The sequence below is a fragment of the Protopterus annectens genome, chromosome 4.part0, assembly GCF_019279795.1.
Source record: "Protopterus annectens isolate FY-2018-M chromosome 4.part0, PAN1.0, whole genome shotgun sequence".
NCBI classification, from domain to species: Eukaryota; Metazoa; Chordata; order Ceratodontiformes; family Protopteridae; genus Protopterus; species Protopterus annectens.
The window spans coordinates 511250725-511269301 of NC_056733.1; the positions used below are offsets into that span (position 1 = coordinate 511250725).

General features: G+C 40.6%; 1 protein-coding gene across 2 annotated transcripts in view; it reads left to right on the forward strand.

Moving 5' to 3' along the window:
- HECTD4 (HECT domain E3 ubiquitin protein ligase 4) overlaps nucleotides 1-18577 on the forward strand; it is a 5422508-nt gene that overhangs the window by 4194556 nt on the left and 1209375 nt on the right. For both annotated transcript variants that reach the window (XM_044068422.1, XM_044068423.1), the window contains exons 50-51: nucleotides 11286-11523; nucleotides 14618-14754. In XM_044068422.1, the coding sequence (XP_043924357.1) occupies nucleotides 11286-11523; nucleotides 14618-14754 (375 nt within the window). The remainder of the gene's footprint in view (nucleotides 1-11285; nucleotides 11524-14617; nucleotides 14755-18577) is intronic.

The window sequence follows — 18577 nt, forward strand, 5'->3', positions numbered from 1 at the left end:
TTGCCAATAAAAGGTATTAGAGAAGCTAGAAACAAAAATAAATTAATGTTTTTTATCTTAACTGGGATGATTGTAAATTGGCTATAATAAATCTAGTTTCAGTGAAATCCAAATAAGTATGGATGGAAAGTAAAAAACTACAGAGACTTTAAGCATTGTAAAATATTTGCAAACTAGAAAAAGGAGCTAAGAGACAACATTGAGAAGAACCAAAAGCAGCATACTTATCTATGACTAAGCATATAGAGCAAATAAATGACTACATGGCAAAGGCAGTGATATTTTTGACTCCAATGGTAAAAACACCAAACTGCTGGCATAAAGTCTGAAGCTGCAGATGGTAGAACAGTTGGGTGCTAAAATTAGAATCCAGGAGAATGCCAGTCCTGAAAAAGAACCTCATACAATGACTGGTCATGGATAGGTATTACAGCATTCTGTGCCCAATAGAATGCAGTATGATGAGATAGATATACCCTGAGAATAACTGAGGAAGATGGAGACTTTTTACTGAGTAGTGTATGGAATGGCAAAATTAAAGCAGCCATATCTGGACAGAAGACATGGAAACATCAGAACAGATGGTATTGCCTTAGACATTTGGCAGAATTTAGGAGAAGCCATAATCAATATATGGAAAGATGTATTTAACTTTATCCTAACAAAAATCATAGACCAGGATTAATGTAGTTTTACCAAGCAAACTGTAGTATCTACAATTGGTCAGGTTTAATCAGTATACTACCATGGTAAACAAATGTAAAATAAAATAAAACAGAGGGGGGAGACAAATATTTGACAATATAAACAGATCTCTAATGATCCAAAGAGATTCATAGGTTCATAGGTTCATACTAGGCTATCTGCCCTGGGGCAATTGTAAGCCTAGCCCGATTCTGTATGGCTTACGCCACCCCTTGATTTGAGTATACTGTGCCCTTTTTAAGGTTTAGTTCACTGTCCCTCTATCTAATAGTGACACGGGAGTAATCCCTGGGACAAACCTACGATCCCCCATCCACTTATCGAGATTCTTCTTGAAGAGATTCAGTGAGGTGCTCTGCCTCACATGAACTGGAATTCTATTCCAGAGCGAAGGGAGCCTCTGGGTTATGAACCTGTCCCTCCAGCAAGTTCTATTTATTTCTGTGCTGAGGTTCAAGTCCCTCGAGCGTGTGGCTCTAAGGGATTTAGATTTACTGAGGTGGAGCATGTCCATTAATTCTGGATTTGACATAGCTTTGTATGTCAGGCATAGATCGCCTCGAAGTAGGCGGTATGCAACTGAGTAGAGCTGGAGTTTTTTTAACCAAGCAGCATATGGCATCTGTTTGAGACCCTTGATCCTCTTGGTGAGATACTTTTGGGGTCTTTCTAATTGCTGCAGGTGTCGGGTAACGTACATCCCAAAAGGGGCATTGTATTCTATGATGGGCCTGATGAGGGATGAATAAAGGGGCACGATTACCTCTCTTGATCTAGATGTGAAACCCTTCGTGATGAGGTGGGCTATGTAGAAGGTCTTTCTAACCACTTTGGCAATGTGGTTTTCAAAGGAGAGATTGCTATCATCTTGGGTCCCCAGGTCCCTAATAACTTTCTCTGTACTTAATGGGTTTCCGCCTATGTGGTAATTTGTTAACGCTCCAATTTGTTTATATAACTCCTGTTAACTCTCCAGCTTTTCCCAGAATGGCCAGATTTGTGTGTCATATCTTATTTTTTTGTGTGTGTGGGTGCTGTTCTCTGCATAAACTGTGTGGTTTCCAGGCACAAGGCAGGATTGCTGAAAAGCTTCACTGTCGGTAACACTTGTAAGCTATCATTTTGGAATAGAAACACTTCGACTCCACCACAATGACACTGACAGCTGTAAACCCCAAAGAAACATATAAGCTTCTCACTGTTTCACATAGCCACATATATACTCCTAGGTCTGAAAGGTGGAAAGCAGAACTTCTTTATATTAATCCTACATTTTGCAAGACAAGCCCTAATTTATCGGCAAGAGTACGGCTTTCAAAACAGCTGTTTCTTATGTTGAAAAAGTGGTTGTGATAATACGTAAGTACCGTAACTCTTTCTTGTCTTCTACATAGTGTATTGTAACACTCTGCAGAAACCCCACTTGCATTACCAAAGTGATTGCAAAATGTTTACTTATTTATGTAAATTTTTTAACTGGGTGGGTTGGTCCTAAAACCCTTTTCAGCTGCAAAGCAAGAAATACCTACCCGAGTATAACAAGTTATACAGGCATACAGACACAATTCAAATCTTACAGTACAATGTAATTTAGAGCTCTGTTTGCATAAATTTAGTTACATGTGGTATTATCTTGTAAATGAGAGTTCTGTGCTCTGGAATAAAAGGAGTGAAGTCAGAAATATGAGAAGACACAAGTAAGATGGCAGCAGACTATGAAAGAAGTATGTAGAACAAGGAAGAGGAGAAAGTAGGAAGTAGGAGTCGAGTATAGCAAGAGAGTACCTTCCTAAGTGGTTTCCCGAAGTGTTTATATATCAAAATATTGAAGAATACACCTAATTTGGAAAAGGAAGGTGCTGCACAATGAGAAGCATGGTCCATCAGAACTTGGCAGAGGATGGATGAGGTATGTACTAGTCTTTACTCCCATTGCAGGTGCATTTATACAATTCTTTTGGATGTTCGGTAAGTTTTTGTTGAAGGTTTTGTTGTCTGTTGTTTGAGTAATGTTTTGTGGTAAGAGATTGCAACATGAGGGGAAGATTTTATTGAAGCTTATCATTCCAGTTATGTAAGGCGGACAGACAAGGATGAGGGCGTTAGTGTCTCTGTGGAAAAATATCGGAAGCATTTGATCTGCAACGGATTTTAGTGATGAGCAGTAGTGTTTGTAGAGAAGTTTGGAGATTAAGGTAAACAGTAGCAGTGTTGATCAGACTGGTAACGAGACAGCTTCTTGCAGTGTAAGACAGTGGTTCTCCTATCTTGGGGAGAGGTTTTGCGAATTTACATTCATCATTCATAGTGGACTGAATTCTGTTGTTGTTACTGAATAAGTGTAGAGTAATTGTGAGAATGACATATTCTGATTTCATAATATGCACATTTTCTGGCCCACAGTCTTCTGGAATCAGGGGTAAACTGGTTGCAAATAGAGCAGCTGGCTAGCTGTGGTTTAGTTTTGTTATTACATTTTTTATAGTGGTTTCAGTGTGAAAGTGAAAAGACAGACAGTGGGATCATACGTCTGGGGTGGCAAGCAAAACTACAGTAGGCAAAGACCCATGGTTACTTTAAAAAGTATATAATAATTCCTACTAAAATGGCAGACAAACTCCATGCCCTTTTGTTGAGTAGAAAAAATGTTTCCCCCTACAACAGTAGACAACTATCCCTCCTAAAAACAGCAGAAAAACTCCATGCCCCATTGTGGAGTAAAAGGGAATTTCTCACATAGCCCCTTGTGCTTTAAGCAAAAACCCTGGGTTACTCTGAAGAGTAAATAAAAATCCTTCCTAAAAGCGGCAGGAAAACTCAGCACCCCATTGTGGACTAAAAGGATTTTCCCCTAACAGTCATTTGTGCTTTTATAAGTTGGATGAGTGAAACTTGAACTCTTTCCTATAAAATCTTTGCTGCAAATAAGAAGTTAAAAGTTGTTAACAGTGCAGCTATATAATGTGCTAATGCTTATACCTGCTGGTATTGGCTTTTTGACTTTCTGTTCACTGTTTATTACTCGCCTTAGCCCTTTTCACTGTACTAAATGCATAACGTTTTCACTGGAAACACATTGGTATTCATAGGGGTATACTAAGCTAATAACCACTGGGGCCTTTATAAGCCTAGCTGAGCATCCCAAATGTATTCCTGAAGCTTATACAACCGGGGTATATTTCCTGTTTCCCATCCATTGGTCCAGGTTTATCTTGAAGAGGGTTAGAGAAGAGCTCTGTTTCAAATGGATTGAAAGCCTGTTACAGAGAAGAATTCTTTGAGATACATAACTTTCCCTCCTACATGTCGTATTTATGTTGCAAGCAAAGTTTAAATCCATAGATTGAGTAATTCTGATGCCGTTCGTTTTGCGGGTTTGCAGTAGGTTGATTAAAGTGTGATGTAAGGATGCTTTGTGTGCCAGGCATAGATTGTCTCTCAACATTCTGTAGGAAACAGAGTATAGAGATTGGGCCTTCAGACGATCTGCATAGGTCATGCTGTTTACACCCTATATTCTTTTTTAAGGGACCTCTGTAGATGTTCTAGTTGTTGTATCTTGCCCAGTCAGATACATACAGCGGGGGTGTTGTACTCAGTAATAGGCGTTTGATGGCCAAATAAAGTAGTACAATGACTTCCTTGGACCTAGATGCCATGCCCTTGCTTAAAACTTGAGCAGTACAGAATGATTTACATACTGCCTTAGACACATGTTGGTCGAAAGCCAGGTTACTATCTATATATGTACCCAAATCCCTGACTACTGATTCTTCTGTCAGAGGTGTGTTCTCAATGAGGTAATTTCATAGAGTGACTAACTTCACAAAGGGTAGTATTATGCATTTCTTGGCATTGAGTTTTGCACCATAGCTTTGGCACCAGTCTCTTTTAGGATGTTAGTGTTTTGGAGCAATTCTATGACTGATCCTAGTTTGTAATCATTTGTAAATTAGATTAGCCAGAGATCCTTGATATTGGCCTTGACTTCACAGAAGTCGATACCAAAACAGAGTGGGTCTAGCACAGAACCCTGATAGACTTCACTAGTGACTGGCCTGTCTTTGGAGGTGATCTTCCCTATCTTTATTCCCTTCTTATCTGAGACCCAGCTGGCTGTCCAACTCATAACATGGTGTTTATGCTTATATCCATGTGTCTGTTTGCAATGCCTGAGTGGGGGTATTGTTATCAGATGCTTTAGCCAGGTCAAGGTAGGCATTATGCACCATTTTGCCCACATCTATTACCTTGGTGACCTTCTCAAAAATTCCACCAGGTTGAGTAGGCATGGTCTGCCCTTGACCAGTGTTTGAACGTTTTCTGTTTCCTTTGTAATCTTTTCCTTGATCATTTTTTCCATGGCTTTGCATAGGTGACTAATCAGACTTATGGATCTGTAATTCCAGGGAGTCTGTTGATGTCCCACCCTTGTGCAGAGTGATGACTGTTGCAGTTCACTATTTTTGTGTCACAAAGCCTCTCTGGAGGCTGTAGTTAAACAGTGACTGCGGTGGTTCTGATAGGTGATGTTTCATGCTATTTAGGAGGCATCCTGGGATATTATCAGGGCCCACTGATGCAGTGTTTTTGGCCTTAGAGAGTACATTTAGGTCCTGCTCCCTACTGATGGTTGAGGGGTGTCTGGCGGTATTTTTTGATGGTATTTCCTGGGGGGGGGGGGGGGTAAAATTGGAGCCGAATTTGTCAGTCAACAAATTGCTGTATTTTCCAGCTCCACATAGGTAGCTCCATTACAGTCAGTTGTTTGTTTGTTTAGATTGATGTGAGTGTTTTTATCAGGCTGGGTGTAGCACTTCTTAACCTTAGCTATGACATTTCCAACCAGGCTGATTTGTTTTTTGAGTTAGTTCACGGCTTAATTCTGGTAGGCACAGCTGTCTCTGTGCATTTAATGACATGATTGCACTGGATTTCTCTGAACAATTCTGTATAGGAAACTGTGTTCCTGGGGGTTTAAAATTTTGACATTTTACCACTTAGTGGTAGGAAATTTGCCTTAGGTGTTTATATTTACGAAGTCCAGGAATCCCTGGGCTTGTACGTTTGGGGTCATGTAAGTATCCCAGTTTATAGTGGGGTGGTTGAAGTCACCCATGAATATGATCAGCATCTCCCCTGACTCCCCTCTAGCTAGAGTCAAACAAAAAAATTCTCCAAAGCTGATTACAGCCTCCTGAGGGATGGTATAAACAACTTCACAGCCCGCACCCCCTCTGTTGGAACTGGCACCAATGTCCAAATCTACACCAAAGTACTATACGAGCACTTATATAGCCCCATGGAATCAGGAATACCTGACAGGACAAAGTCATCCTCCACAAGGAAGAGTAAACCTGTCTGGTGGACATCTGCAATAAATAAACTATATAACAAAAGGAAAAAATTGCTGCCCAGGACCAAGAAGGAGCAGATTCCCATTTGGAAGCAATCTTTCCTTAGCCTGAACAAGCAAATATGAGCACTAGTGAAATCGTCTAAAGTCAACTTCAAGTCCAAATTGGCCACTTCTACTAAAGACAATCATAAGGCCTTCTTCACATATGTCCGCAGTCTCAAAGGAAGCACCCAGATCTATTCAGAACTGGTGGTCAAGGACACCACATACACAAATGCTGTAGATATAGCCAACCTACTAGCTGACAGATTCAGTGAAAATTTCACCCCTCTGTCCCCCTCATCAGTAAATCAGGACATCCCCAGTACCTGCCCCCTCCCCTTATTTCTAGGGAACAGGTCATCACTGCCCTCTCAAAGGCAAAAAATGCAGCCTCCATGAGACCTAATAACATCCTAGGCTGCATCCTACATGAACTTGCAGCACCATTAGGCACCCTATTCAACCAAAGCCTGAGTACAGGCTTTGTCCCAGCTGAGTGGAGGACAGCTACTGTCATCCCTTTACCCAAACCTATCAGCCTAACTAGCCTGATCTGCAATGCCATGGAACAGATTATCGTGGACCTCATTAACAGGGACATTGGCAACCTCCAAACATTCAACCCCACACAATTTGGCTTTGTCAAGGGGATCAAAGCCATGGACAAGGGGAAAACGGTGCACACCGCCTACCTTGACCTGGCCAAAGCCTTCGACACTATTCCCCACTCGGGCATTATAGATAAACTCTCTCAACTAGGATCAATCTGTATATTATCAGATGGGTAGCAAACTGGCTCACTGATAGAACCCACTTAATCAAAATAGGGGAAGCCACCTCAAGTAGTAGACCTGTAATGAGTGGCATCCCACAGGGATCGGTCTTGGGGCCTCTGTTGTTCAGGATATACTTCTCTGAAGTGCAGGCCAAAACTAGTAGGACATAGCTGACCAAGTTTGCAGATGACTACAAGCTGGGCACAGTCATCAATTCCCCAAGTGATGTGAACGTTCTCCAAGAGGGTCTCACCCAAACGAATGACTGGTGCCAGAAACATGGCCTCAAGCTGAATGTCAGAAAATGCATCATCATCCCCTTTGGGGAGAGTGACGTCCCCACATATTATCACATTAATAACATCCTAAGCATGCAATCAGTCGTGAGAGATTTGGGCACCCAGGTTGACAGCAACCTGCCTTTTGACCACCATGTTGCTTCCGTTGTGCAGAAAGCTTTCTACTTGGCTCACCTCATAAGTAAGGGTATCTCATCCAGGGACAAGGAGGTCATAACATCTCTGTATTATTCCCTTATAAGGCCAATTATTGAGTACAACCCCCCCTTCACCATGTAGCTCACAAAGCACATGCAGTAGCTGGAGAGACCACAGAGGTTCCTCACCAGAAGAATCCAGGGCCTCAAACATCTACCCTACACAGATAGGCTAAAAGCCCTGTCCCTCTACTTAGTATCATACAGACTCCTCAGAGGTGACCTCTGTCTGCATACAAAGCAATCTCAGACCCCGTCCTGATGGGACTGCTGCATATCCGTAAGTCAAGCTCCACTTGAGTAACTCACACGTGTGACTGCAACCTGGTCTGTGACATCAGTAGGACTTGTTGGCAGGACAGATTTGTGTTTCAGAGACTTCCCCCATCTGTGGAATAGACTCCCTCTCCACATCAAGCAGAGTACCTCATTATCCCTTTTCAAACACAACCTGGATAAGAATCTTTCCAGTTATCAGGAGTTCCTTGCATGTATTTCAAATCTCCTTCTCAGTCTAGGTTTTGAGATCAACAGACAAAATCCTCCTTTATTCCTTCTCACAGGATATTTTTTCTAAGATGCCTTAAAGATCTTTGGAGGCATTTGGCTTTCCACAGAACTGAAGTATGTGAGATTTATGAGGGGTTTCCAAGCGAAACTTAAGTGTGGAGAGGGACCATCAAAAAATACAAAATTCACTAGGGGAAACAGAAAAGGAAGAACTTTTTCCCCTTATTTGCCTTGTACTTGAACCAGTAATGGGACTTCAGAATATCCAATGTAGCAGGATATGACTGGGAAACAAGCAAGCAAAACATCCTTATTGGCAGGTGATATACTACTATATATTGCAAACCCAGAGGGGAACATATGACAAGTATTTGACAAGCTACAGATCTTTAACAAATTAGTGGGTTGTAAACTTAATTAATTAAAAGGCAATAGTGATGAACTGTTCATCAACTCATGAAGTATAGAAATATACTTTCCTTTGAAGGCATGATAGAATGAGATATTTGTGAGTATGGGTGAGGGATGGTGATAGGTAGACTACCAAAAACATGTGGGTAGAAACAACTCCAAAAACATAAAGAAAATGAGGCAATGGAAAAAACAGTAAAATGTAAGCCATGAAAATGTTTTTAGTCCTGTTCATCCTTTTTGTTGGACAGTCATATTTTTACCAAGCAGAGAAAGCGGGTTTCTCTACTTAAAGCTTCTATTTTTTCCAGACTTTTTCATTTGTCTTTATTGATTCCTCTATTGCCTTCTTTTAAACACCTCTGCATGTATTTGATTTTTTTTGTCTAAGTTGCTGAAAGCTGCAACTTGAACTGATTTTAGTAAACATCTATGAGATTTCTCCAAGTGAGAGTTTTTTTTTTCTTCTCTGGGTTATTTCCCTTACTTTTTCAAAATGCCTTCTTTCTGGCATCCAGAAAATTGTGAATGGTAGCCAGTAGGCAAGTTTTTACTGAAAACTTGGATAGTTCTAATCAGCAAGTTACTTAGTCAGCCATCATTTTGTAAGTCGGAGTTTTGTATTTTTTGACTGCTGAGGCTTTGAACTGAGGTTGACTTGAAATATTTTCTAGAAGAAGAGTAGTACCTTTTTGACAGCTGTGACTCAAATTCAGATTTGCTGTTACTATTTAGCTTTTCTCTGAATTAACCACTTCAACACTTTCTGCTGACGTTGTGTGCAGTAGTTGTTTTACCTTCTTGAATGTGGCCATGCATGAACCAAGGTATTACATATTACAACATCTGCTGGGTTAGCTAGCACTCCCAAAGTGTTAACCCTTCGTTTTATATTATTCAAAGCATCATTTTCCCATGAGAACAAATCCTAAGTATGTAAATTTTGCTGGGAATTGGCAAATCCTGCTTCAGCCATGATCCAGCAATGATTATAAGTAAAAAGAGTTGTGTATTTTCTTCGATTTAAAAAAATTCAAGAGATGTACATTTTATTTGTGTGAAATTTGTAATTTTTCTTTGTAGTAATGATGGAAATGTTTATAGTGGAATATAGCTGTTTTCATGAGTATTACTATCTATGAAAAATTGCATTCCCAGCTCATTTGGTGTATAGGGGATAAAACCCTAACTCTGACCAGACAACCAAAGTTCGATTAGCAGCTTAGACACCTTTTTGAGATGACATGGAGGAGAAGAGGAATGGTTAGGCTTTTGTCTGCTAGTCTCTCTTTATGGGAGATTATATGATCATGGGCAGAGTCTCTTTGGTGGAATTCCATATGGAGACTGGGGATCACATGAATGTGCTTGTCTAGAGGTGTGACACGGCCAGCTGATAATGTCACATGATGGTATGGTGGGCATTGCAAAGGCCCATTAGACACCAGTCCATTGAATATGAACATGCATGTGCTGGCATTAAGGCTAAGCACAAGACTTGAACAACCCTAATGGCCACATCCATAATGGCCCTCTGAGTTGGCTTTTGCCCCAGTGATGGGGAACAAATGTGCCACTTGACAGTGAATGTGGTGGTCAGCAGGGAATGGGAGTAAAGTAATTGGTAAAAAAGGCACCATTGCCTTATATTGAAATGGAACTCTGTGTTCTTTGCAATCTTCTTTAAAATAGAGATTTCTGTTTTTGAAGTATTGATGTAGGGGAAAATTAACTTTTGTGGAGTGGTGAAGTAGTGAACTAGAGCTGCCACTGTTTCTCCTTTTCTTATTTCTTTAAAGGCTGTTTGGATTTGGAAAATTTCTCATTTGCAATGAAGGCCGGTTCCTATATATTTTCCTCTGTTTAGTTTGAATTATGCATTTGGTCACAACAAAAGCATTTTTGTAGGGACTATATAGGAGAGAAAATATATTCTTATTTTTCTTAAAGAGGCATCATGCTCAAATATTTAATAATTTGCCTGTGTTTCATCTGCTGCTACTAAATGTTCGAATGACTTACTGGTATTTGGGCTACAATATTGTCTATAATGAGGTAGCTCTAAGGTTGTTTAGACTCTGTTAAAGTTATCCTGTTGCCAACTGGTCTGTTAAAAATATTTTCTTTTATTCTCCCATGTGCAATTAATTGCTAGCATGTATATCTGTTTTTCTTTTTTTGTTCTTTTACATGACTTTTTATTAAGTAGATTACTGTCATTTATTCAAATGTAAGAGTTTGTGGTCTCCGTCCTGTCTTTTCATTTGTATGGGTAATCTCTTTGTGTACTTCATTTTTGAAGAGAGACTGCTTTGCTATAATTTAATGTATTGGCTCATTAGAAGAGTGTTTATTAATTGACCTTGACACCAGTTTGATCTATCCAGTGGCAGTGTGTACCAACAACACAGAAAAGAGTTACTGGCTCTGAGTTGTCAGTGGCTCCCACTTGGAGATGGTCTGTGTGTGTGTATCTATTGCAAGTGGTGTTTGACTTTAACTGATGGGGTTGTTTTTTTTTTTTTTTTTTTTAAACCTTAAAATATATTTGTTTCCTTTAGTTTGTCCAGATTTAGAGGCATTTTCCTACGTTTACTTTCCTGAACTTGTTGCTGACATTTGAGTGATGGCACCAAGTTTGAATTGTTAAAGATGTTTTTGAATGAATATTTTTTTCAGTGAGTAGCATAATTTACTTTAGTGAAATCACTTCATTTAGCCAGTCAAATAACCCCATTTGAGGGCTAATTTTAAGGCATTGTGTATTGGTTAATAACATAACTGCTCAGTGAAAAGACATGCCATGACTGATATTTTAGTAATTAATGTGTTGAGAAAATTAACTGGATCATTAGTGTGATTTGGAAGTTTGTTGTTACTGTGATTGGAAAGGGATGCTTGTCTAGAAATATGTGGCTGAGTAATCTATGCAGTGTGTTGTCAGAAAATGGATGCCACGTATTTATATCTCTGTTTACTCCTTTAGAATACCAAAGTGCGTGCCAATTTTGGCTCCCGTCCATTTGCTTTTGCAGAAGGGCAGGCACACAGAAATGCAGCTGATTTGTGTATTGATCTGTCTGAAGAAATCAGTGCCAACTTTGAAGTTTTACCATTTGCTATGGCTTCTGATAGTGACAATGATGCTGGTACCAGCACTGCCTCGGATTCTGGCTCTCATGGACCACCATGTAGAATCGCTGCTGTTGCTACTGCATTGCAACGTAAGTAATTATTTCCTTATTTAAAACTGCAGAAATTTGTAATAATAGTTTGATATGCAGTACCTGACGAAAATAACTTGTTTGTAATTAGCGTCTTATTCCTCACGTCTAGTTATTAGGTAGACTTTAAAATACAATAACACAAAATATTTTTGTTTTGAACTAATAATCTTTGCGTATATAGTAGGAGTCTCGTAAGTCCTGAAAGTTTTAACATTTTTAAAGGAGTATTGCACTTTGTACAGAAGATTTTTGTCAGAGTCATTTTGTAGAACTTCTGAGTTTCTTCCATTGATGTTGTTTATCACGGTTGAGAATCATACTTGAGTTGTTAGTTAGCAGTTTGTGGTGGAATTTACGGTGCACTTAGTACCAGTTGTCAATGCAGGAAGGTTGGTCATGCACTACACATGTTTGTAAATGGGCTGGGTGGTTGGTAAAAATCCATGCTACAAGCAAAGTGCATCTTCACTCACTTAGGTCACATTACATGAACCCTGTGGCTCTGTCCAGCACCCCTTTATCTTTTTTTGTATATATTGATGTAAATACTTTACTGTATAATACCAGACTTGTAACTATGTTTGTTTGTTTTTTTCTGTGGAATGTAATTTGTTGCTTTTCGGAGTAATGTCTAAAATTCACTTGTTAATATAAATGTACTATGATGGAACTTTTCTCTCCAGTCCTCCACTGAAAATGTGCTCTGTCTGGTCGGATTTTCCCAGTCAGCAAAGACAAGTAAATTACAGTGCATCTTACCAAGTACCCTAAAGTACTGTAAACTGATATCAGCATTAAACTGTGCCCACCAGGACCCAGACCAGTGCACCCACTTTGTTCTCTGCATCTGTCAGACTTAATCCTATAACATAGTATGAGCTTTGCTTGTAAAACAAACAAGAATATTTGAGAATGTCTGGATCATTGAACTGTTGGCCTTATGTTTCTGCAGTCTTTGATGAATTAATTACTGCTTAACAGCCAAACACCACTTTTCATGTGCAAGCTCATGAAGCCCTTAACATTCTCTCGTTGCCTACTTAATCAGAATATCCTGCCCACATACACCCAAACCTACACTAGTATATGAATAATTTGTTTTTCTAGGTGATGTTTCATGTCTGTCTGCTAGCTGCAAAGCCATTCCCTGTAACATTGTTATACTCAAGCCCATTTGTACCCCCTGCATTGGGGAATTCCCAGATCTACTAAGATGATAGCCATCTGGATGGGCCATCATTAAGGTGAACATACAGGAGTCTGTGCGCCCAGTGGCGTAATGGGAGCATTTGTGGTATTTTCTAACCCTACCCTTTGGCAGGAGGATGGGCTTACCTGTATCACCACATAGAATCAAAATACCTTCTTTCTGCTTGTGCATGGGAGAGTGAGGGCTATCACCAGGAGGTAGCTTGATGAGCTATAAGCCTACCTCCAGGGTGCACACCATATGCTGCCCCTACTTTGAGGGATGGATTGTAACAACATGTCCTCTGCTGTGCCCCCCCCCCCCCCCAAGATGGGTATGCCCATCTTCCCCATTAGCACTGAGTACCTGGACCATGAATCAAACCTGGGTCACCCGAGCTGTAGTCAGTATTTTTTTCTCTCCACACCACTGATACTGACAAATAGTTGTGTGTGTGTGTGTATTTATATATATATATATATATAGATATATATATATATATATATATATATACACACACACACACATGTACATACGTGTGTGTGTGTGTGTGTGTGTGTGTGTATATATATATATATATATATATATTTTTTTTTTTAACCTATTAATGTTTTTATTTCTGACCAGTATGTTTTAGTTTGATTACTGAAACATTTTTGTGTAGAAATATGGTAATCAGATTTTGCTTTTTTAAATTTTGTTTCTTGTAGTGCAGTTTGAGGTTTAAATAACTCTGTCTGTGGGTGAAAAAAGTTTCTTTTGGAGTTGTTGAGCAAAGTCCCTTTGTTTAAGTAATTGTTTGATAAATTGTGCCATACAAAGGCAGATGTTTCTCCTAAGTTTACTTTATTTTGATAGGGTAGGCATTGTTTTGTGGTACACACATTTACTAGAATTCTCATACTGAATAAACTCCTAATGGATCTGGCATACAAGGAGATCTCGGACCCCGCCTTGATGGGACTGCTGCATTTCCGCAGGTCAAGTTCAACTCAAGTAACCCACACACGTGGCCTCAACCTGGTTTGTGACATCAGTAGGACTTGTTGGCGGGGCAGATTTGTGTCCCATAGGCTCCCCATCTGTGGAATAGACTCCCTCTCCACGTCAAGCAGAGTACCTCTTTACCCCCTTTTAAGCGCAACCTGAATAACTGGATGGGAAATAGAAAATACATCCCTGGGATTCCTCCCGTGTCCCTGCTGGACAGGGGCATCTGGTGCTGATTTGTCTATACATGGGCTAAACTCTTGGCTAGGCTTATAAGAGCCTCAGGGCCAATAACCTTGTAACATCCTATGATCCTATGGATACTAGTCATATCCATGTGGTCTGTCTTGCATCCTAAGCATTCTGACTAAGATTCAGATGTTGCAGTGCTTTCTGGATTATAAATTTAAGTAACTCTCCCCGGGTCAAAAAATCTGTTAGACTCTTGGCTCTGTATTGTGGACAACAATTTGTTTCGGGACTGTAAGACAGAGTATATAATCCTCTCAGGATTTTGCTTAGAAGGTTGCAGTAGTCATTGCCACCTGGGAGCAGTAAGTGTTCATAAAACACTTGTATAACTGAGTACAAAACATGTGGAAGATGTGGTCTTATGATAGGCACATATTTAACTAACTAACCTGTTTGCAAGTTTTGCTACTGTAAACTTTTAAAGTAATGTGCCTAGCGGCATTGAATGCACCTGTAGTTGTCTTTTTTTTTATTATGCTGTAACAACAGCAATATTTAGAACACATGTTTTATCAATGTGCTTTTCAAAACTGTGCCTCCACTAATGATTCCATTAACTGTTTATGAGTATATGTCATTGAATGAGAAAGTGTTTTTATTTTTTATGAGCACTGTTATGTAGTTTTCATCTCAGTTTCTTTTTTTCTCAAATAACTGCAGAGTATGACAGTGATGCTTCATGTCATTATAAAGTGGAACTCAGTTATGAAAACTTTATCACATCTGGTCCAAATCCCCACCCACCTCCAATTGCTGATGATGAAACTGATGATGATGAAGATGATGATATTGCACGGGTACGTAAAATATTTGACATTAGGTAGACAAGTCAAAAATTGCTGCTTGCTTGATAAGAGTTTTGAGAGATGATTGCAGTGTACAGTAAGACACACCTCTCAGCTATAGAGATTTTTGGCTCATATTTTTTTGTCTGTTCCTAATAGAATCTGTGGTTTCCTGGCAAATCATTGGCTACTGAAGTCAGTAAATAATGACATACATTTCAGTTTCAGACTTTGTATTCTTCAGAAAATGTGTGCTGAAACCATTCCTGTTGATGTTCATCGTGTTTCACTGTTGCAGTCATTACACTTGGGTTATCCTGCTGGTAGGCGGCCCGTAGTTGGCCCTAGTTCCAAAGTCTTGGTCCGGCGTCGGTTGCTGTTGCCTCTTCCCTGACGTCAGTGCGCCAGGGGTGTATAAGTTGCACCCGGCACCATTTTCCCCAGTCTTTCTTGCCGCGTGGTGCCCGAAGCATAAGCAGTTCGCAAGTGCCGGTCGGCAGACTCCTGAGATTTTCAAAATTGAATTTCAAATCCGAAGTCTTCAATAAAGCTAAGTACCCCATTGGGGAAACTTTTTCTTGCTCCAGACCAATGTCAGTAAAAGTTAATAATTGTATTTCTTGTGGGAAGCAAATACCTCATAAGGACTTCCACTCTTACTGCATTCCTTGCCTAGGCCCTGACCATGACGTCACTAGTTGTCGGTTTTGTGCTAGATTTAATCAACACACTATTAAATGTCAGTTTGATTTTGCTCTACATTATTTTGGATGATGGTTTAATTACATAATGCCGTCGGAACAACCAATGACCGGAATGTATAAAAAACGCAAAGGCAAAGAAAGACAGACATCCGAGGTCCAAAACCGATGACAAAGCCTCTTCTAGGCCAGTCACCGGTTCGCCAGTTCTCAGTGAGGTGCTTTTGCAGCTCCTGACACCCGCTACCTCAGAGCCACAGGCTGCAACCGACAGCCACGTGGAGACACCGAGGCCTGTGGAAACTCAAGGTATTGGGCCTACGGAAAATATACCCTCAGATGGGTCCGGAGCCGCTGAGCAGGCACCGGCTTCTGAGGGTGTTTGCAGACCTTCACAGCTAACAATTAAAGTTACTACAGCAGCAAAGGCAAAGTCAAAAACACCATTAAAGACAAAGAAACAAGTACAGCATTCTCCAGAACAGTCAGCCATGCCTAAGAAACAGATGCTTAAAATGGCCGAAGACCTAATTACTTTAATCAGGAGCTCCCATCCCCGCCTGACAAAAGGCCTAGGCAAGACACTGATTATGATTCCTCTGATCAGGTTTCCATTTCTTCTGGCCAGGGGTATTCTCTCACTCCCTATGAGAACTCTGATGCCGAAGAGTCCATTCCTTCAGCCTCACCACCTGAGGATTACTTTTTTTGGGGAAACCTTGCACACCATGAGGGAACATTTCCATTGGGAGAGCCAAGATTATTCAGAATCCAAGAAAAGGCTCAGAGTTTTCCTTCTATTGCCTCAGCACAGGCCCTTGGCTATCCCCCCTGTGCTTGATATTGTTGATGATGTTTTTACTGAATCCAGTCTGTCTCCAGATTCTTTACCCCCTGCACCAGTTAAGCCAGACAGGTACTACAGTGTCCCTGACTCTCATAAATTTCTTTACAAAAACCCCGCTGCGGACCCAGAAACTATTTCTCAGGGTCCAAAAGGGGTTAAAGCTTCCACTGCCAAAATCCTGTCCCTTCAGATAGGAATTCCAGAGCTCTGGACAGATGGGGGAAAAAAGTTTACACTTCTGCTACTTTAGCTGTAAGAGCTTTAAACTGTCAGTTTCACATGCTTAAATATCAGCAGTATCTCATGTCATTGTTAAAGCAGAAAATGGTTACAAATACAGAAAGTCCTGACTGTAAAGAAATGCATGATTTATTGCATGCAGTTGAACAAGTGGGAAAGCATACTTTGCAATGTGGTTTTGATTCATTAGAGGCTTCTTGTAGGGCCGCAGTTACAGGCTCAGTTATTCAAAGACATGCTTGGTTGAAAGAACAAAGTTTACCTGACCATGTTAAAATCATGACCTTATAGAAAACAGTCACAATGACTTCCCTCTGCAAATGCCAAGCACTTACCAGTTGACAGCACCCCTAGGGGGGAAGCTAGCACTTTTCTCAAAAAATTGGCACATGATCACCCAAGACCAATGGGTGTTGAATATAGTTTCTCAAGGGTACAAGTTCCACTTCCACACTTCCACTTACAAAACCAAAAGGTATGCCAAACCTGCCACAAAACCAATGGGCAGAGGCACAAAAACAGATTGCAGCTCTTATGGATATGGGAGCCATTCACAATCTTCCACAAGAAGAACAGGGCCAAGGATTTTACTCACAACTTTTCCTAGTACCCAGAAAGGACAAAGCATGGGGACCAATACTGGACCTGTCAATCCTAAATACTTTCCTGGATGTTCCAAAATTCAAAATGTTAACACTACAACAACTCTTGCCCATGCTGGGCAAAAGAGGCTTGGCTAGTTACTTTGGATCTCAAGGAGGCATACCTGCACGTCCCCATCAGGCAATCGTGCAGAAGATACCTCAGATTTATAGCAGGCTCAATGCATTATCAATTCTCTGCACTGCCCTTTGGCTTATCTACTGCGCCCAGGGTCTTCACAAAATGCCTGGCACCAGTAATTGCATTTTGCAGGCAAAAAGGAATTTAAATATATCTCTACTTGGACGACTGCCTTATTCAAGCAGAGAGCAAGGGCATTCTTCTAAAGCACCTGGAGTTTGTAAAAATATTACTAATTTGCCTAGGGTACACAGTAAACAAAAAGAAATCAAAACTAGTGCCCTCTCAAGAGATAATATTCCTGGGTGCAAGCTTGAATACAACTACCCAGATGGCTTATCTCACACTAGACAAACAAAGGCAACTGACTCATTACTTTCAAATGATGGCAACAAAGACCCAGCTCCCTGCAAGAAAAATTCTGCAGGCCCTGGGTTTCATGGCATCTTGCATTCTACTAATTCCATATGCCAAACTGCATATGAGGAAACTACAATGGTATCTAAAAAGTGTTTGGACTCAGCATTGTCACAGCCTAGAGACAATCATAACCTTGATTCCCTGCCTACAACAGGAGTTTCGATGGTGGTCACAGGCCTGTCACCACAACAAGGGACAGCCTTTCACCTTACCTACAGCCAGGCAGACAATAACAACGGATGCATCGGATTATGCCTGGGGAGCACATATGGCAGGAAAGTGTATTCAGGGCACGTGGCCCACGGAACAACTGCATCTTCACATCAATCAAAAAGAGATGCTAGCTGTACAGAATGCCCTGACAGCCTTCAAGGACCTAATACATCCAGGACAATTATTAATAAAGACGGACAATACCACAGTTATGTGGTACATAAACAAGCAAGGGGGCACACATTCCTACCCCCTATGCAGACAAGACATGACTTTGTGGAACACAGCACTGACTTACCAGGTACATCTGCAAGCACAATTCCTGCCAGGAACAAAAAATACACTGGCAGACGAACTAAGCAGAAATCTCATGGATCCTCACGAATGGAAGCTAAATCCACAGGTGTTCAACATGATAAGGGAATGGGGATGCCCGGACATAGATATATTTGCCTCCCCTCACAACTGCCAATTACAGAAATTTTGTACAAGGACTTAACACTCTCAAGCATGGAATGTGGATGCTCTATCCTTCAACTGGAAAAATCTGACAGTCTATGCCTTCCCTCCAATGCCTCTTCTCACCAAGGTGCTTCTAAAAGTCAGACAAGAGAGGCCAAAAATGATCCTG